Source organism: Myotis myotis, unplaced genomic scaffold (assembly GCF_014108235.1).
Source record: "Myotis myotis isolate mMyoMyo1 unplaced genomic scaffold, mMyoMyo1.p scaffold_m19_p_9, whole genome shotgun sequence".
Taxonomy (NCBI): domain Eukaryota; kingdom Metazoa; phylum Chordata; class Mammalia; order Chiroptera; family Vespertilionidae; genus Myotis; species Myotis myotis.
The window spans coordinates 49,506,922-49,528,328 of NW_023416401.1; the positions used below are offsets into that span (position 1 = coordinate 49,506,922).

At 42.8% G+C, this 21,407-nt stretch overlaps 1 protein-coding gene across 5 annotated transcripts in view; it reads left to right on the forward strand.

Moving 5' to 3' along the window:
• BCL2 (BCL2 apoptosis regulator) overlaps positions 1-21,407 on the forward strand; it is a 164,489-nt gene that overhangs the window by 7,762 nt on the left and 135,320 nt on the right. The window contains exon 4 of one of the 5 annotated variants that reach the window (XM_036323717.1): positions 10,467-18,953. The exons of the other annotated variants lie outside the window; for them this stretch is intronic. Within the exon in view, the coding sequence (XP_036179610.1) occupies positions 10,467-10,508 (42 nt within the window). The 3' untranslated portion in view covers positions 10,509-18,953. Of the gene's footprint in view, positions 1-10,466; positions 18,954-21,407 lie in introns of those variants that run through there. 5 annotated transcript variants of the gene reach the window in all.

Consider the following 21,407-nt stretch of genomic DNA (forward strand, 5'->3'; position numbering starts at 1 on the left):
CTCTTTATTTTTTAAAAAATATATTTGTATTGATTTCAGAGAGGAAGGGAGAGGGAGAGAGAGAGAGAAACATCAACGATGAGAGAGAATCATTGACCGGCTGCCTCCTGCCCGTCCCACATTGGGGATCTAGCCTGCAGCCCGGGCATGTGCCCTGACCGAAACTCAGTCTGTGACCTCCTCATTCATAGGTTGAAGCTCAACCACTGAGCTAAGGCCAGCAGGCATGGTCCTCTCTTTTTAAATGGAAATTGTAAAAACTTTTGAAATTACAACAAAGCCATTTGCATTTTTAAAAGTATTTTTGTGGGTTGCCTCTTTTTCTGATCTATGCTCAATTCTCTAGTGCTAACATTATTTCTCTGCTCTTTAATCACCAAAAGATAAAGCCAGCTGTCCTTCAGTGAGAATGATGGTTGAGGGATTATTTCTATCGCTCTAAAGCCATTTGGGCTTTCTCATAGGGACCTCACCCCATCTCCCTTGACTGTCCCACCACACAGAGATCTCCTAGGTGTGGTTCCTTGTTACATCTCTTCACCTGAAGAAAGAGCATTGTGCGTGGAAACCAGCAAGAGGCAGCACAAAAAGGGGTCTCACCAAAGCTAGAATTAACCCCCACTCCAATCTTACTAGCGGTAGTAGACAAGGGAAATTTCTGTCCACAGAGACGATGCGTCCCCTCCAGAGGCCATAAATTCCAACCCTATGCAGGGAAAAGCTAGAATCCGCTGGTGGAATTTTGCCTTGCTCTGATCTCTGCCATGTGAGATAAGTTTTGACTTACTAACTCAACTGAAATAGCCTATATTAAAGACACTTCCCCAAACACCCTCTTCAGCGTGTGAGAAAGGGACTCTCCCTGCCATGCTGGGGTGGCCATTTGTAGCAATATGCTAAGAGCCACTTGGGTGGCTTGCTTGCGTGACCGACGGATTCTACAGAAGGTTCACTGTAGAAACTACCTCTCTGACAGGCTGCACACGGAGTACACACTTCACAGGGAAACCCTTCATTTGGAAAAATGGTATTTCCATGCTTCTGGTTTTGCCTTCAGAATGTCAGGAATAGAGCCATATTTCATTAGTAGTTAATATCCAGGTCACCAACTCTCTGGGCTTTACCATAATAATAGAGACGTTTATGACTGACTTCATTCTCCTCTTGACACTGTCTTCTGAAAATAACCCAAGACCCACTGTGTTGAGTGAAGCTTCAAATTTTCAGGAGAGATTTTTACCATTGAAACCAACACCCATTGTGACAGTTCCAATTACTATATTTCTTTATTTTTTTAATTCATTAATTTGAGAGAGAGAGAGAGAGAGAGAACATTGATTTGTTGTTGCATTTATTTATGCATTTATTGGTTGATTCTTATATGTGCCCTGACCCGGGATTGAACCTGATCAAAACCTTGGTGTATTGGGATGATGCTCTAACCAGCTGAACTACCTGGCCAGGGCTCTATATATCTCTTTTCTTAGGCTTCATAAGAGAATGGAGAGTTAATACTTGGAGCACCGAATAAGGGACCGATGTTGCCAATTGACTTTTCTTGACTTTTTCCAACTCTTCTTAAGCAATACTAAGATTTCTTCTTCTTTATAATATGATGAATGTTATTTCTATGTATTAACTATGAAATTGAATTGTAGCCAAGCATTCCACTCAGCTGCATTAGAATGTTCTAAGAGAATATGGGACAAGTATTTAGTGCTGTTCATTCAATGCCTATTTGCGACATATATTACCTTCTTACCATTAGGATAGGAATAAAATTAATTACGAATTATATCATCAGCTTTAGATATTGATTTTTTTTATCTCTTTGGAAAAAAGAAAGTTCATAAAGGATGCCAGTTGGCACTTCTGAATCTAAAATTTTAGGACTGTCTTCAAGCCATTTCCATGATGAATTCTGGCCAGCATATAATTATAAGTCCAATGAGGTAGAGCCACTTATTAATATTAACATGACAGTATAAGAAGAAAACAATTTGAAGAAGTCTTAATTAAGGAAAATGAGCAAAACTTAACCCCGAGGTCTTAGTCACCAGGGCAATGATGGAAATGGAAAGAGTTGTACAGATATTATTTGAGATAGCATGCACATTAACTTTTTTTTTTTTTTTTTTTTTTTTTACTGAAAAACCAGTTATTGAGAACCTACTATGTACAAAGCTCTATGCCAGGAGTTTTAGTTGAGTAGCATCCTCCACTTGTGGAGGGCTGGACTTCCTCATATGATAAAATATTTCTCCTATTACATTTATCTTGGCACCTAGCATAATCAGTAGTGGTGCACACATTGATTGTTTATTGAATTAATGAATTAATAATGATTATTTTAGAGGCATTTGGGGCATTTAACTCATCCTAACCCAAATGATATTTTCCCACTCCCCTTATTATAGTGTGTGTGTTCCAAATGTCCCATCTCACAGACGTGTTAATATTTAATAGAAATGAAAAAAGAAAAAATACCTACTAACTCTTTCGATTTCACCCTTCATCATTGAATTGAAAAAGTATGTCATTTATAGCTGAAGAGAAATCATCTAGATTTTGCTTTATATTAATCATTCAACTTTTATTAGTCCTTAATGCTAACGTTAGACACCAGCCTGTTCATTGTCACATTATATCTTGTTTACACAAAGAATACATACATACAATCTTTATACATGTGCAGCAGTGCTCTCAGGCTTCATATCTCATATCTTCATGTTTCATATCTCAGGCCCTATCCAGACTGGGAAAGTCTTGGCATCTGAGATTATTCATCACCTTATTATTAAAGAAATCAGGGCTTGTCCAAGGGCTCTATATATCCCAGTGCAAACAAGGTGGGCTTTTCCTCTGGTCCTGAAGCTCAAATATAAAAGAACTACAGCATGAGAATCATGGGGCTAAATGGTCCTCCAGTTCCTATGAAAACACGCAGCCAATTGGAGGTGGAAGTCAGTCCAGTCCAGTGTTCCCAGAGGTGAGAGAACCTAGGATTTCACTTCCCCAGACATTGACCAGCAAGAGGACCACCAGAGATATCATAGATAAAACCACTGGCCAGGGAGCTTCAGGCCAAGTCCTCTGTTCTCATTGATGCGAGCATCACAGCCTCTCGGTGGTTTTACCAACTGGTGGAATTTGTATTTTGAGAGTCCTCATTCCCTGGCATGAAGCAAACTCAAAGCATTATTATTCACCATTTGTCATCTGTTTGAGAAAGATGGTATGATTTGTTTACTTGTAATGAAGCTTGACCGTACTGCTCTAGGGACTTTTTAAAAAGAGGGATGTGTCAGCTTACAGATTTGTCCCATGAATGAAACCACAAGCAAATTTTCTCTTCTCCCCCATCCTCCCTTCCTCCCCATCATTTCTTCAGTGACCATCTGCGCGATATGTTACCATTGCCAGGCCGTCTTCAAGTGGCTTATCTAGGAGTGAATTCAGAAACTTCAAATTATAAAGGACACCCAGATAATTGGCCTGTTTTCCAAAGTATCTGTCCCCTGTGCTGCTGCCAGATTCCTTCTTAATGAACACATCCAGTGACAGTGGGATTTTTGAGCTTGTCCATATCCGTGAGAAAATGAGCTTTCCTGCTTTGTAACAGCTTGCGGCTCTGGGAAAAAAATGACAGCCATTGCACAAGTTTCCTTTGAATGTAGTTTTCTTTCCCATAAATGATACTTTGAGAATACACTTAAGGGGTTATTAGTTTTCTATTTCATGCTTGGCCTGTGTGTGAGAATAACACAGGCTGTCACTGCAGATTGGGAGCTAAACACGCTTTTCTGGTTAATGTGAGCATTTAATATTTAGCTCAATTAAAAATTAACTGATGAAAGTACATGTCAAATGGAATTTGAAAATACCTTTTGGAAGAACTATCAAAAGGGCATGACCAATGAGTAAATTAGTGGTTTGAAAATGTGGAGACTTTGGGGAAATTTAATAGGAGTTGAGATGCTTCTTTGCCTTCAAACATCTTTACCTGTTTGGCTCAGCACAAAATTAAAAAGGATGTCCTCCTCCTTCTTAAGAAGGACCCACTTGCATCTCTGTTTTCTGAAGAATAATTGTTTTGGGTGGACTTGCTCATACACTTAAAGCAGACAGAATAGGAGATCAGTTATTCATTTATCCCACACTTTTCTTGTTTTTTAAAGTGTGCTGTAGGCCAGACCCTGGGTCAGTGGGAAGTGGGAACAGGTTAGATGTGGCTTACAATCTGGGGCACGAGGACCATTAAGCAGCAGGTACAGTTAAGCAAGGGTAGAGCTGGGAGAGAAGAAATGCAACCACGGTAAGGTATTTGTTAGAGTCAAGGAAGTCTTCCCAGGAAAGGGGGTTGAAGGATGAGCTGCAATTAGCCTAGAGGAGTAGGAAGGAGGACCAGAGTGTGGCCAGAGTGTGAGAACAAAGGCCAGAGGCGAGAGAGCAGGTGGTGAGCTGCAGGGATTGAGGGCCGGCCTGGCCTGAGTGAGGAGGTCAGGTCACAAAGATGGTCTGGAGATGTACTGCCATGGAGGGCTGTGCTCCAGAAAGGTCATTCTGGCTCCACTTCATCCAGTTAATGCGACTGGGGAGAGATTCCTGACTGATAGGAGGTCAGCTCAGTAAGACTTGGGGCCTGACCTAGAGGATTGGAGTGGGGAGAGCAAGAAATCGATAGCTTTGGGCAATGATTACAACCAGAGTAGAGGGATTTGGGGGAAGACCTAGTGATTGATCGAATGCTTCAAAACATTGCTCGTTTCTTCTTCAATGTCAGTAATCTTCTTCTATAATCCTTTTGAAATGTGGTCCTTATTATGGTTATATGTGAGGGGGTTTTATCCTTATTTCCCATTCTCTTAAATTAACACTGCCTGGTTGAAAAACTTTATTTTGTTAGAATTCATATTAATAAATTTTAATTAACAACCAGTTAATAAAAGTGTATTTGAAGAATAAATTCAATTATGAAAAGCAGTGTTCATAGAATTTTCCTCCAGGTGAAAATTTTGCAACAATGATTTCTTGCCCTCATGGAGGATTTTAAAGTTTCCAAAGAAATTTCATATCTACTGGCCTATTTGATTTTCAGAACAAACCCTAGGCAAGGCAGCTATTATATTCCCACTTGTCTCTGCCTTCCTCTCCCCACACCTTTATTGTTATTTGTTTATCTCCTCCTCCCCCCCGAACCCCCCCACTAAGAGAAAACTTTGCCTAACAAAGCTATGCGAGAGCCAGTAGTCAAGAAGAGCTGGTATTCATTCCCAGACTGGAGTCTGTAGATATTTTTTTTACACTGTGCTGCCTGTCGGGGTGTGTTATCACAAGGACACCAGATTCCTCCATAGAAACTCCATAGATTACCAAGTATATCTAATCTTAAAAAATGTATCATCCCCTGCGTTTTATCTAAAAATTTTCAGAAAATTAAAATGTAGTCTTTTCTTTCAGGTTAGTTTTCCTTCTTTGATTTAGCTTTTGAAGTGTGTCTTATGTTTACCGCAGAGGGGCCCACACCTGCTTGTCATTTCATCCCCACACATTCACTCAAGAGCCCATGGGTGTGCATGTGAGGTGGGCGGTGGACTTGACCGTGTAATGCCTCCTTAGAGGACAGCAGTGTGATGGATGTGAGCGTTCTCTAAAACTCCACGTGGGAGCTCTGGAAAACAGCCCCTTTCAACAGGGGAAAGGTAGAATTATAAGAACATAGATGATGGTTGGCATCTAATTAGCAACCCATATTTTCAATGATTTTAAATTGATTTTTATAGATAGGAAATGGGGAGGAAAACATCGACGAGAGGGGAAACATCGATCCTCTGCCTCCTGCACACCCTCACGGGGGATCAAACCCGTAACCAAGGCATGTGCCCTGATTGGGGATCAAGCCGGCAACCTCTTCGTGCATGGGTCGGTGCTCAACCATTGAGCCACAGAGGCCGGGCTTTTATTGACTTTTAAGATTGGGCTTCTCTCTAGGTAACCAACATAAATTTGGCTAGTGAAGTGCCCATTGAATATAGAAAAGGGGGAACCTCCATCAGTAGGATTTCTAGAGTCTAAAGGTCATGTGGCTATGTGAGTAGGTTGAATCGCTTTTTTAAATTAACAGCTGAAAACATAGTGTCCCACCTTAAAATTCATATATGTATTAATATAATGCAGCCTACACATTAGTTTAAAATGGGTTACCATGCACAGTATAGAATTAAAGACCTACTATTTTTGGCTAAAATGTTTGGGGCACTTTTCCTTGTTCCCTATAGATCCTGTCATTTTCCCCAGTTTTCATTAATCACGACATTGGTCATTGGCGACAGTCACTGAGAGTCCGGAGGAAGGAAGGAAACTAGCATGTTTGAACCCCAATATGTGCCAGACTCTGGGTGTAACACTGTTATGGACAGAAGATTATTTAACCCTGATAACCTCTCCTGAAGGTAGGAAGTGGAATTATAGATGAGGAAACAGAGGTTCTGCAAAGTCAAGTAACTTGGTCTCGGAAGTTTTTTAGGCAACCAGAGTGGTAACTGATGTCCTCTGCAACTTAAAGAAATTTTTAAACATTTAAAACAGAAACCTATCAAATATAACAATTTGAGGCACATAACTTTGGGGTCTCTTTTGTGTCTCTTTAGAAAGCCAATTAGCTATCTTTATTTTGGGGAGTAGGAGGTGGATTTTTAAAAGCTTTCCTAGTTTAAACGAAGAGAGAGAAAAACACTGTTTCTGTCTCTCTCCTCTTTGGCTCCCAAGCGTCTGCATAAATAGCCTTTGAAAAATAAGTAGTAAAAATTGCTTCATACCAAGACCAGACACCTGGTTCAGAAGCTCTCCAGGGGTCAGCGTGTGTGTGTGTGTGTGTGTGTGTGTGTGTGTGTTGGAAGAAGAGATCCACAGGGCGCTCCTGGTTCCAGAGAAATGATCTCACTGTCCAATTGTAACAAGCCTCCTGCCTTAATCAGAAGGTGGGAAAGTCTGCGGTTTTACCTGGAGTGTGATCCTCAGCCTTGGCCGTTCTTATTTTAGGCATGACCTCCGTGTTTTTTTCCCGAGCCCAGAAGTGGAATGACATGTTACTCAAGTTCACAAGATGATGATGTTTCTGTTTTTATATTTGGCTGTAAATGTTATTCTACTCGTAAACAAACCCACCTTCAGCAACACGGGCATACCAGGGGAGAGTTATTTCCATCCCCTCGGTTTAATTTGGATACGTTTGGCTTAGAGCAGCGCAGTGTTTCCATAATAACATTTCCACAGGATGCTGCTCTGTTGATTCGCAGGGCTCAGGGAGTTTCACCATGGGCCAGGAAACTACTTTCTTAAAGAAACTTAAACATGAACTTCTGACAAGATAGGAAAGTCTTGCGAGGCTCCTTATGAAACCTCTCTCTCTCTTTTTCTGCTTCCTCATTAATTTAGGCATCTCTCTGTGCCATTACACAGGTATGGATTGAATATTTAACGAATTTGAAGTTCATGTGCTGAATAAGGAACTCAAATTCAGACGAAAAAACTATTTTAAGGGCTTTGTTTAATAAAGCATGTATAAATAAAAATAAATCAATTAAACACTTCTCCCAGGCACAAGATGTTATGACTTTTAGAGTAGAACTTCATGGTATTTCGTAAGGAAGCAAAAAAGGAAGGGAAATTATTATTCAGGCAGAGGGACAATAGTAACCTTTCATTAAGCGAGACAGAGTTCAGCACCAGGTTCCCCAAACTCTGGGCTCTGCGTTAGTGGAACAGAACACGCCCCCAGCCATTTCCTCTCTCTTTTATGGATCAGACTGCTTTAAAATGTTGGTCCAATAGAATCTGAAATGTCTAATTTATACTCTATAACTCAACAGTATACTATTTAAAAGGCTGCTTTATGTATTTTTAGAAATCCTTAAAGTCCTAATGACTTCAGATAATTAGGATCTTTGTTCTTGAAGGGCTTTAGATGGGACCCCTTGGTTATAGGGTCTGATCTCAGGACAGGAGGGAAGGTGTGGATTCTGTGCCCAGGATTCAGTGCCCAGGACTGGCTCAGTGGTTTCCAGTGCAAAGAGGAGAAAGCACCGCCCCTTCTCTGCCCCATTTCTCCCTGAGAGTATTTATCATGTCCACGTGGAAGCGAAGAGCACCCGCCTGTCACCTGTATTGTAATTTCTGAAGAAAAGGCCTTTATGGCTGCAGAGTCCATGAACACCTTGCAGACCTCTGTTTAGCAGTTGTGATGGAACTAGGAAGTAATTTCAGCCCCTGCTCTGCAGAGAGATGTCATGAAAGTTCACATGTGAAAGGTCACACTGATTACTCATAAGAGCTTGCACATCATTCTTAACAGGTTTGCTTTTTAAAAAGACTATATATATATATATATATATATATTAGTAAATACATATAACATAAAGTTTACCCTGTTAGCTATTTTTAATTGCACCATTCAGTGGCATTCAGCACATTCACATAGTTGTGCAACCATGACCACCATCTACCTCCAGAATTTCTTCATCACCCCACGCTGAAGCTCTGTGCCCATTAATCAGTAACTCCCCATTCCCTCCTTCTCCCAGCCCCTGGTAATCACTATTCTACTTTTTGTCTTTCTGAATATGACTTCTCTCGGTGCCTCATATAAGTGGAATCATACAGTATTTATCCTTTGTGTCTGGCTTATTTCACTGAGCATAATGTCCTCAAGGGTTATCCGTGTTGTAGCATGTGTCAGAATTTCATTTCTTTTAAGGATGAATAATTGTCCACCCAAAATATATATATATAGTTTCTCTTAAGGTTGGTTATCATATTTTTCCAGTCAGTGGAAACACTAAATATAATAATCTGGTACTGCGTTGGTAACAGAAGCCTGCAAATTATTAGAAAAGTTATGGGGTGAGTCTAATTGTAAGGAAGAAGAGAGAAATGCTATTAAAACTGGTTCGAGAACTAAGAAACACAGCTGTCGGAGGCTCCCTGCTGTGGGGCAGACAGTAATGGAGATGTCACCAGCCCGTGAGGTCATCCCTGGCTTGTGGCACGGGACCATCTTCCTTAGTCCTAGTGATGCTGCTGGGTCTTCAAGGTGGGGTGACTTTCCATAGGAAGAGTTGAAGAGTTCAGGGAGGCAGAGTTATCGTTTCAGAAATATCTCTATTCCAAATGCTTAAAATTTTTAAAAAGGTTCGGCTTCAGTCATCTGAAAAATCCACTTATGTGAAATGATTCATTCCAGAATATAGTGAAAGAGAAGAAGCAAAGCAATCACAGTGTAGAAAGTGAAATAAAACAGAGGCTAAATGACTTGGAATGGCACCTGTTTACCTGTTCTATTTCTTTCCCTCCCTCACTTCTTTTTTGAGTAGAGAATTCACAGGAACGTGACTCGGTCACTATGGATGTTGTTATTTCTGGGGGAGTTTTTGCTGTATTGCTGCATCTAAATGACCCTCCCTGTGCAGGGCTGCATTGTTCGCATATTTAGAATAGCAGGCCTCTCCAGCTGTGGGATGTGTAGGAGCTGCCCTGCACCCCCCTAACTCTGAACATCTGCCTCATGGCTTCAATCCGAAACTTTGGTACAAGAAAAATGTGCTCATCTGTTCCTTCAGCAATCCCTGTACCTGCAGGGTTTCCTGGACATGTTCTCTGGCATTGCAGAGGGCAGCCTCCTGGGGACACACATACACACACAAACAGAAATATTGCAACCCAGTGAGTTTTTCCTGAGGAAGTGAAGGGTGGCTTCCCACTTGGCCTGAGTCGAGACGGATAAGTAGGAGGCTCCCCCATGGAGAGTGGGAAGGGGTGCCATGTGCAAATAAACAGTGTAATAGGGTCTGACAAGAATGATACCAAGGTCAGTGCAACCAGAATATAGGGGAGATGGTGTAGAAAAGAATGAGGTGAAGCTGGGGTCTTAGCTGAAGCTGACTCCCCAGGGTCCTGTGTGTCTCCTCAAGGAACTTAGATTTGATCTCTCCTGCAGTAGAGAACAGTTAAGCTGTCCAGCAGGGTAGTGATTTTTGTTGTTGGCTGAGAGGGCAGCAGGAGGCTAGATGGGGCAGGTGTCCATCTTGGGATGGGCTGAGCAGCTGCACCTGGGCACCTGCCCCACTGGGGTGGCATGACTGGGAAGGGCGTTTCCATGGTAGAATCAGTAAAGTTGTTCACTGGAGTTGAGGAATAGGGACATGATGGAATCATGACTTGGTCCTTAGTGCTTAGCACAGTGCAAGCACATAGTAGGTGCCCAATAAATGTTGACTGATGGACTGAATGCATGGATAGTCATTTTGCTGTACTTCTGCATGAGTTATGGGTGGTGCTGGCAGCATTCGAGGAGCACTGAGGCTCTCCTGGTGGTAAAGCAGATGTTCATACAGATGTTCATAGGTGTGCGCTGTGTGCCAGATACTGTCTAAACATTCTGTCTACATTGATGCATTTGTGTCTTACAGCAGTCCCGGGAGGTTGGCACGGTTTTACTATCTTTCAGATGAGGTTTGGAGACGTGACTGGTTATAGCTGCTTCGGTGGTTGAGCTGGGATTTGAACCCAGGCATCTGCAGGGTACTTGGTGCTCTTAGTCACAGTACTTTGTTGCCTGTCTTCTTCTGGAGCTTGCAGGAAGCCGCTTCGATCGAGGCCCCAGAAGCAATGACTCGGGCAGATATGAGCAGCGGCAGGATGCAGAAAAGCCTGTTTAGGAAACCATTTATCTGACGTAGACATACCATCTGAGATGACCTCGGAGGAATAACAATGGCCATAATAACAGCACCGCAGTCTTTACCCTGGCATAAGAAACCTGTTTTGTAATGAAAATGGAATTTTTCTGGGAAATAGTCCTAGAAAGAGATAGGCAGTCGAGATAAATTAACAAAATGTAAGCTGTAGCACGTCGTGTTCTCTGTGTTTTTTCTTCCACCCTCACCTTCTCTGTTGTGTCCTTTACTCTGTGCACTTGCCATCTGTAGATTGGGCCACTGGGTCACAAAGGAAGAGAGGGATGTGTGTGCACCCAGAGGCAGATGCACTTCACCTTGGGTCTGCCCCTCGACATACCTGGCTGGCTAGGAGAAGGGTCCTTTAGGGTAAGCATTGCATTTGGGGTGGAGGCCTGTGGCTTTCTGGAATGAAGGGTGGTGAGTTGGTTTCCCAGGTGGCCCACGGGCAGACATTGAGCTCCAAGGTGTTCAGGTGTGTGTGCCGTCATGGATCATTACAGCCCAACCAAAGCTGTGTTTTCATGTCACAGGTCAGAGTCATATAAAATAAACTCTTGTCATAACAAAGGATGTGGCCGCCAGATTACATCTGAGTTTGCCCCTGAGGACTCTGATTTTCATGTCAATGTGGGGAAGGGATTCCATTTTTATGCTGATTCTAATTGGGGGTCTGTCTTGCTCTACCCCCCTCATAAATGGTGATAAATAGTGGTGGCCATAGCAGCGAGGAAGGAGAAAGAGTGGGGACTGGAAACCCAGCCAAGATCTTTTGGCTCCAATTTTATGCAAATTCGCTGAATAGCATGCAGATGATTTCACAGTAGTACGGGGACCCAGGGACAAGTGCTCATCTGTTTCCAGCAGCCTCCCTGGGCTTTCGACAGTGGCCACTATAGAGGCCAGGACAAGTCCACAGTGAGGCAGGTTAAAGATGGTTTGGTGAGGAATGGTCACTCCATCAGCAGACGCCATGCTTAGAATTTCATCATGACCAGCAGCTTGCCTTTCAGCAGCCTGCCAGTCAAGATTTCTATGTTTTGAGAACAAAACAAGGTCAACAGAGAGAGAGAGACCTGATGTTTTTTGTTCCTCCTCTTGTCCCAAAGATGTTTCATGGTACAAGGCTATCTCCGTACACCTAAGCATCCCACACATATTGATTGGGCATTGACTCATTATAGGGCTCTGTGCGAGGCATGGAAGAAGGGCTCATGCATCATCCATACACTGTGTCTAAAATCTGTACTGTCCAGTATGGTAGCCACTAGCCCATGTGGCTATGGGGCACATGATATATGGCTAGTCCAGTGGACTATGATTGGAATGTAAAATACACACCAGGTTTCAAAGACTTAGTATAAAAAGATGAATGCAAATATTTTATTAGTAATTTTTGTTAATTGCATGTGGAAATGATATTTTTCAATATATTGGTTTAAATAAAATAAATGCGGCCACCTGGAAACTTAAACTTACATGTGTGACTCACATGATATTTCTGTTGGGCAGCGCTGGTTTAGACTGCTAACCATTTTTTGCACTGTGGTCACCTTTTTATTCCCATATTTAGATATAATAAGAGGGTAGAAAGATCTTTCTTTTTTGCATAGATGGGGTAGAGTTAAGACAGCTTCATGGCATCGTGTCATTCACTTCCAGGTTCTTGTTGATGCTGTTGTTGGTCCAGTGAGGTAGACAGGGAAGGGCTGGCCACATATGTGCAGGTGAGTATGCTGAGGTATTAGAAGGGAGCTTGCCCACCTGCTCTATGGGTTAGAGCCGGGAGTAGAATTTCAGAGTTTTGACTTCTAGTCCACTTCTGTTAGAAATATACTAATAATTACCCATGGAAATATTTGTTTGTGTTTTTGTACCAAAAGATAATAGGACAGAGTCCCCTTTAGAAGTAAATATTTATATGTGTTTATGTATTAAATGGACACAAGCATGTCCTGCAGCTGGCTAATGTGACACATTCACCAAAAACTGTAGCTGATTTTCAACGAAAAGGTTTGACTCACGTTGAAATTTTAGAACCATCAGATCAAGGTCAGGCTTGGGTGGTAGGCATGTTGCCATGACAAGGATGTTTCTTCTGTTGGGAGTCAGTTATTGTCATGTAAAATTCTTGGCATCATGAAGCAAGGTTGGTGGATCTCACCTGTCAGAAAGGCCTGAGATTGAGGTTAGTCCCCCACTGGGTGGACGGATGAGGCAGGTACCCTGGACCAAAGAGGCAAGGGATCAGATCCAGGAAGTCAGCACTGAGTTGTTTTATTTATAACACTTCTAACACCAGAGGTGTTACACCAACAGCCAGTTCTCCAACTCTCTGCCTGTCAATGGGGTGTCCTGTAATTTAATTCGATTTTGACACTAACTACCTGGCGTTAGCGTCAGACCCCACAATTGAAGGGCTCAGCCCTACAAGACTGCCCCCACTTTAGAAACCAGTCAGAAGTCTGGGCCACTCATACTTCTGACTAACCCGCTATAAATCTCAGGTTTCCATGACCCCCTCCTCATGTTAGAATGGTTCACAGGACCCAGGAAAATGCTTTACTTACTATGACTGGTTTGTTATAAAGGATACAACTCAGAAATAGCAAAATGGAAGAGGTGCACAGGGCAAGGTATGGAAGAAAGGTATGGAACTCATTATCTTCTCATCATCTTGACCTGTTCACCCGTAGTTCAGGGGTTTTAATGGAGGTTTCATAAGGTAGGCACAATTGATCAAGACACTGGCCAATGATGATCAAGACTCCAGTCCCTCATCTCTCCCTGGAGGTAGGGAGGTAGGGTGTGGGGCCGAAAGTTCCAACCCTCCCATCATGCCTTGGTCTTTCTAGTGACCAGCCCCCATCCTGAAGCTAACTAGGGATGCAGGCCACCAGTCATCTCATTAGCATACAGAAGACACCCATCACTCTGGAGTGTCCAACAGTCCTAGAAGATCTTATGTTAGAAACTGGGAACCAAGACCAAATATAACAAAAAATGCTCCTCTCACCCCTGTCACTCAGGAAATGACAAGCATTTTAGGAGCTCTGTGCCAACAACCAGAGTGAGAACCAGATATATATGTCTTATTATATCCTAATGTTACACCCAATATGGACAGAGGATGGGGAGCTACTCTTCTAGGGGAGAAGAGAGAAGCTGTCAAGGTCAAGAATAGGAGTTGGGCATGGCAGGTGAGATCAGCATAGTATTGCGGGCACTTAGGTCAAGGGCTTGATTTGTATCCTTCTAGCTCTCCCAGGAATTTGCTGCTTGGTGCACATCACACACCCCTGAGCCTCAGTGTCTTCATCTGCAAACAAAGGAGTTGGGTTAGGGCAGTCTCTCATGAGAACAAATTTGTGATTCTATGAGTTTTGAAGGCCACAGAGGTAGCAAGAATAGTATTACCTAGCTATCGGTGACAGCACAGGGATTTGGTTCTTACTGCTGTCCTTTCTTCTAATATACTTGGGGGCAGTGAGATTCATGGTAAATACCATCATTGGTCTGGACCGCTCAGTCGGCCCTGGTTGAGACAGGAGCTGGGTCTAGGATTACCTTACAGCTGAGCCAATACACAGGTATTGTAGTATAATATCTAAACACATTTAGACTTGGTCTTTCTTGGCTCTCTCTGCTCTCCCTATCCCTATACTTCCTTGTTATAATTATGTCTTATTTTATATTTTGAGAGACTAATGTTATGCAGGCAGTAATTCCCCCACATTGATCATATGCTTTCGTAAATCACTGCTGTCCCCGATTATTTTCTCTGCTTTATTCTTCCTAAAAATTAAAAAGCCATAGATGAGTGATATACAATTTTAACTACTTTTCCTTTGTAAAGTCTGTATTTTTATTGCTTTGAGTGGGTGTGGGAGAGACAGAAGTCCTCAGATCTTGAGATAGCTTTGTGTTTTGTAGAGAAACACCCAGGAACACATTCATTCCCCCACGAAGGGATGCAGCCACCTCTTCAGCCTCATTATACCTTGCTGAGCTCTGAGAAACCTGGCATCGTTTCTGTTGGAATGAAAAGATTGGCAGAGCTGCCCTAGACAATAGTACTGTAAAACACTGTGGCAGAAGGTTTGGTCTACATACCAAGGCAGCCGGAGCATTAATTGCATTCTCTGAGATCAGGAAAAAGGTGCCAAGTTATTTTCTTCATGTTTTAAGAATGACAGGCTTTTGCTCTGCCAACTCATAGCATCGTGGCATCACATGGAAAGGAGATGCTAGATCTGAAAAAAAAAAAGTGTAGAAGTGAGAAGTGAAGATGTCTGGTAGGCAGCTTGTTCTTAACAAAGATCTAAGGACGAGCTGCTTCATCATTGGTACCTGTAGATGACCAGGAGCAGATGAGGAAGTGTATGCATAAATGTGCATGTTCTGTCAAAGCATTTTTCATTTTGAAATAGTACTTTAAATTTTGGAATGGGACTTTTCAAGTTGCCGGCTACAGTGTGATCCCATTTTCCTTGGTGTGTGGACTAGAGAAAAGGCGGTAATTTCTGTATGTACTTATTCTCCCCTTGGCCGTGAACAAACACGCACTCATGACTATTCCACATATCCAGGGTCCTCCAGACATGCCATGCAGCCATGCTATCCCCTGTTGTCCGACTGTCCCATGCAGTCTTGCCTTTGAGCCTATTGTTCCTTCCCCGGGAATACACTCCCTTCACAACCCACCCTCACACACACCACCCTAACACATGCACATTTTCTTCCTGGTCACTCTCATCTCTGAACCTGGGGAGGACATGTCATCAAGAACTGTTTGTAATGACTTCACTAGGTTGGGCGGATTGTGCCTGAAGCAGGTGTTTGCCTGTGTGTTGGGGGTTTTCCTGGGCTGAACATTGTTATTCGGTGTAGCACCTCACCCTCCCTTCACAGCCCCCAAAAAAGAGAAGTACAAACATGGCTCATGTTCAGGGTTTGAGTATGTTTTGGTTTAAAATGTTCAGTGGATCAGAGAGCATTTCATTCCGGGCAGTGCCCCTGGAGAAGTGTTTTGATTTCATGTGATAAAACCTCCTGTCCCCATTCCCTCATATGGGGTGGGTGGTTGGGGGAGCAGCTGCTGAGAGCCTGGCTTGTCCCTGCAGGAAGGAGGGCTGGGTCCACCAGGACCTGGGGTCATCCGATGCACATGTCCTGTTCACACGTGGTTTAGAGCCCAGTGTGACCTTCTGGGCTTTCCCCGTCAGAGCACACCTCCAACCCAGGTGAGGCTCCAGCAGCCACCAGGTTGTGGTACAAGAACTATCACTGATCTTACCTGTCGCCTGCAACAGGAGAAAGATGCGCAGATCATGAAAATCTGTCCTTAGGCCTGGTTTCCCACGGCACGCAGCAGAGTTCACTTTGCTCTCCTTGCGTGTGGTTAGAGAGCGCTGCGCTCACTCTGAAACCTCCTGCAGCAGAAGCCTTTGCTGATGGTCCCTCCTCCCACCTACACACACACACCTGTTGCACCCACAGAATCAAAGAGAACTGTGAGCCTTTCCTCAGTGTCCTATCTTGTGGCTGAAGAACCATTCAGTTAAGATGTCGCTTGGTGAAAATCGTCTTTCGTGGCCTTCTCTCAAAGACCGTTCATCTGCTGCTGGTTTACAGGGCAACTGCCTGGGGCCACACAGTAACCCTCCCGTCAGTGTGAGCCCCACACTTTAGTGTCGGAAGGCAACTCCCAACCTTGGAGTGTGAGTGTGAGTGCAACACAGAAAGTTTGGGTTCGTTATTAAGTATATTGCACAATTCAGAAGGAAAGCCTTTCTAAAATGTTGTATCTTGTTTCAGTGTTCACCGTAGTGTATTAGCTTGCCGTTCTTTTGTATCTAGGATGACCATAAAATTTATCATCCGGGCTGGGAGACGTGAGAGTGAAAAGTGGTGTTCCTAATTATTCCACGGGGCCAGCAGGGTAAACAAGATGGTCCCAGGCAAGCTGGCCCCTATGGTAGTAATCTGGACAGATCTTTCTTATCTTTTTAGGGATTGGGCATGATCATGATTAATTTTTGGTTTTGTACTGGGTCCTCGCATTTTTGTGAAAAACCAAATAAGCTTTTTGTAGGTGCCTGTGTCATTATAAACCACTCTCCAAACACATGCCCTGGAACCACTCTAATCGCCCTGTCTAGTCTTTCCTTAGGTCTTAGCCAGACCCTGCGTTTCCACCCTCATGATGCACCCACATTGCACTTTCTCACTGCACTGCTCTCCGTGAGCTCTGCACTGATTTAAAATGTCTTCCAGCCTTCTGGACTCTAAACGAACTTCCTTCCCATGGGATTCTTCTCTTTTAGAAATTCATTTTTTTGTTTAGGAGTCTAAGAATAGGATGAAGAGATATTAGCTAGATTCTGCGTCTGTCTTAGTAAGGTTGCCTTCTATCTTTCCTACATGAGAAAGAAATGCATCTAAATGTCCTTTCAGCATTTAAAGAAATTGTTGAAAAAAAATACCCATGACTACCTTGTTTGATAGCGTGACTGAAGGGTTTCAAATGAACTGAGTTACTCAGAGGTTCTTTGCTCACCTCTGTGCTGCAGACTGTGCTCTTTCCAGGGCTGTCACCGGTTGGAATAGGCTTCTTTGGTTTCAACTGCAAACGCCAAAGAGGGCGGGAGCTCTGTCTGTTTTACTGTCTGTAAGTGATGCCCGGGCAGGGCTGTGGACACCTAGTGAGTCTTGGTTTCCATGCGAGCAATGATCTGTTGAAGAGCCTCTGGCTGTAGGTGACAATAGCTGTCCACGTTCCCATCAACACCGTCTTACGAGTCTTTGATAAGAAGAGTGATGACTTTTTTGAAAAATGTAGAATGATTTTTTTTTTTTTACCACCATGAACTTCCCGTCCAAGTAATAATTATACATATTGGGGATTATTTAGAGAGTCTTTCAACAAATAAAGAAGAATGGAAACCAAGAATGTGATACTGGAAGAAAATCAGCTTCATCTTACGAAGGAACTCTTGAAAACCGTATCCAATTGTTGCTTTTGTGGCACTTTTCAATCTGCAGCTAAATTAGGCCACAGGAAAAGGACAGCGGCCATCAAAGAGGCAGTGGAGTGGGCAGGGTTCTTTCTCTTTGTGGAAAACAGCTGTGGGTGCTGAGGGTAGAAGTCAGGCTTTGGTTCCACGCAAAGGTGGGAAGGTTTGGTCTTGAGACGCCGTCTCTCTTCTGTGGAGGAGTTCACAGCTGTGGTGCTGCCTTATCAACATCTCTGAGGCGTTTGAAATGTGTTGATAAAGACCTGGGAAGGAGAGACGGGCGGGATGAGGGTGTGAGTAAGAAAGAAACATTCATCCTACACGGTGCTCATATCTCTTCTTGTTTTTGTAGCTGTGGTGACTGAAGGTTAAATGAGCTAGGTTATTCGTTTCCATTGCCTTCTACCAAATAGAAGTATTTATATGAGTCCTTCATTATTTTATTCCCACTGAGTGAAACTTGAGTTAAGCCTGGGAGAGGAGAATTGTCTGAAACAATAGGTGTATTCCCTCTTCTCGCCTGTGTTCTCTCTCTCTCTCTCTCTTTCTCTCTCTCTCGGAATTCCAACAAGTTGAGCTCCCCTTCTTATGAATGAGGTGTTTTCTTTACTTCAAGTTAAAAACCAGCTTTAGGCATTCTCTTTTGCTTTGAAAAACATGTTCTGGGGGAATATGTTGAGTAAATGGTTTGGAGGGCCCTTTAATACTTACTGTTTACTCTGTCTCCTTCTCCATCCTCACAGCCTCAATATCACCTATATGCAGCTGATTCTCAAATGGGTATTTCTACAAACTCCTGTCCTGCTTCTATACTATCCTATCTTTCCACCTGGATTTCCTGCTGGCAGCTCAAATGTAACATACAATCAAAATATTTAATTCAGGACTAAACTCATTATCCCTCCAAAACTTTCCTTGGACTCAACAGTGTCTCTTCACATCCCCACCATTCTCCTGATCACCCCGGCTCAAAACTCAGGATGCATTTTTACTGTTTCTGCTCACTCCCTATGCAGGGAGACAAGAGCCCTGTCATTTCTCCATTCTTTCCTAATCTTGCTGCCACCACCCTTGCTAATTCTTGCCTAGGTGATTTCAGTAACTAACTCCAGTTTCTCCTCGCTCCAGTTTACCTATGCTTTGTAACAGATTTGATTAAAATTCTTCCCTGGTTAAAAAGAAAAAAAAAAAAAAAAAAGGCTTATCCTCCCTTGTAAGACAAAGTGCCTGATGCTCAAGTTCCTCTCTGGATGAGAATTTTCAGTGTCCAGTGGTCCCTGCTACTCCTTAGCAAGATTTATTATTCCTTAAACCCATCTTGTCTTCTCTGCTCTGGGATATCCCACCTCCTCCCGCCCCCCCTGCTATTTTTGCATCAGAATGCTCTGCTTCTGTCCAAGGTTTGCAAAATTCTTCATCCCTTAAGGCTCAGACCTCCTGGATGAAGGTGTCCCTGTTGGGTGCCCCCACTGACCTCTAAATCTATACCACCCTTTCTGCCTTTTATGTGCCTCCCTTCCAAGCTTCCTGGCATGCTCTCTGATATTGTGTTGGTTGGTATATACATGTTTGCTACCCTTTTTTCCTTCCTTTCCTAAGTTATAAATGTGTTGAGGCCCAGAACCATGTCTTCTGCATTTGTATATCCACTACCATGCCTGAAAATGGTCTGGCATTAGTTAAGTGCTCAGTGATATTTGCTGAATGAATGAATGAATGAAGTATAGTGGCTTTGCCATCTCTCACTTTGACTTGTTCATGTCTCTCCTAGCTTCATTCATTCATTCATTCATTCATTCATTCATTCATTCAACAATTACACATGGAAAGCCTGCTACAGTGCTAAGCATTGGACACATCATTGAACAAAGCAAAGATCTTTTCTTTAAGGCACTTATATTCTAGCTTCTACCTAAGACTCACAACTTTGCCTTCACCCTACTCAGCTCTTGAAAAAACAGGAAGCAGTTATTTTAAATGTCCTTAACTTTATATTTTGTTATTCTGTGACTAAACGTTACAGCCAAAAGCACTATGCCTTCTAGTTGGCTTGTAACTTTGAGGATCTGGTTTTTAACATTGGTTACATATCCCAGGGGCTGTGAGGGTGTTGAGTACTTCTTTCCCCTGCCTGACTGTTACATCAAATCATTTTGCAAATTGCTCTGAAATAGTGACAAAAGTCTCCTTGATTCCTGTCTGCAGCACTGACACTTTTTCTAGGCTGCTGTCGGTCGACTAGTAGTAAGTCTGTGCTCCTCTTCCTTTGGTTAGTTGCTACCTGAGATAAAACAAAAGCACAAACAAACCAGCAGTAAATTACATCCTGGCATCAGGAAGAATGGAAAACAACTGGTTTTCAACGTTTGGTCTGTATGTTATGGATAAGGAAGAGCAAACTTGGTTGTATTGATACATGAACATATGGTCGTGTTAATGGCAAGCACATTAATGAAGCATGTGCCTGAAATCTTTACTGGATCAGTAGCCTTCTTTACTTGTGATTTTCAATGACTGTTGGTCACACGCACACAAACTCAGAATGTTCTCCCGTGCCATCTTCATGTAGGACTCCACAGCCACGAGTTCTTTTTTATTGTAGCTGCAATGAAACAGTATTTGGGAAAAGATACTGCTTTCCATGCCAAAACCTAACCATTTTGTTTTCAAATTCCTGAAATCTAAAAAAAGAAATCTTGGTGACATAAATGTTCCAAATTCAAAATATCCAAAAGTGAACTCATCAACTTCCTCCCTGAGCCGGCTGTTCCGTGCCTGTTCTGTCTGGTTAATGATATCACCATCCACCCAGACAGAGCCCAAACGCTGAAATCATTTTGAACTCAGTTTTCTCATCTGTGAGACAGAACTTTTCTGGATGATCTCTTAAGAGCCTTTCCAACTCTAAAAATCCATAGTCTACCTTCTGTGATTCCTTCTTCACACATATTCCCCACACATCTGAATCTCATCTCTGAAATTTCTCTCACCTAGGTCCCCTTCTTTTTTTTTTTCAATCTTACTACTGCTGTAACTCAACTTCTCCTTACTTCTTGACTATTCTGTAGTCTCTCAGCCAGTCTCCCTGTCATTTTTTTGAAATTTATTTTTAAATTGACATACAGTAAAAGTCACTTACTGTTTACCTTTTGGTGAGTTTTGACAAATGTTTAGAAACATAACTGTGGGGAAACAGGGGACTTGGTTGGAAAGTCTGTAAGGCGGAATCTCCAAAAGGCCAAAAGCCTCTAGGGCAGCGGTTCTCAACCTGTGGGTCGCGACCCCTTTGGCAGTCGAACGACCCTTTCACAGGGGTCGCCTAAGACCATCCTGAAAATCAGATATTTACATTACAATTCATAACAGTGGCAACATTACAGTTATGAAGTAGCAACGAAAATAATTTTATGGTTGGGTCACAACATGAGGAACTGTATTTAAAGGGCCAGAAGGTTGAGAACCACTTCTCTAGGGGGATTTTGCCAAAGGCAGCAGCCCCTGCTTTAACTTTTCCAAACAAGTCTGAGCCCCTGGGCGCTTTACTGGAATCTCTATGTTTAGTCTTTAAACCCGACCTTGTAGAAGCATGTGTCTTCTCAAGGATGCTTACCCTGCTGATAGTATCTAATACTTGATTTTAGTTCAAGCTGTTGTTACA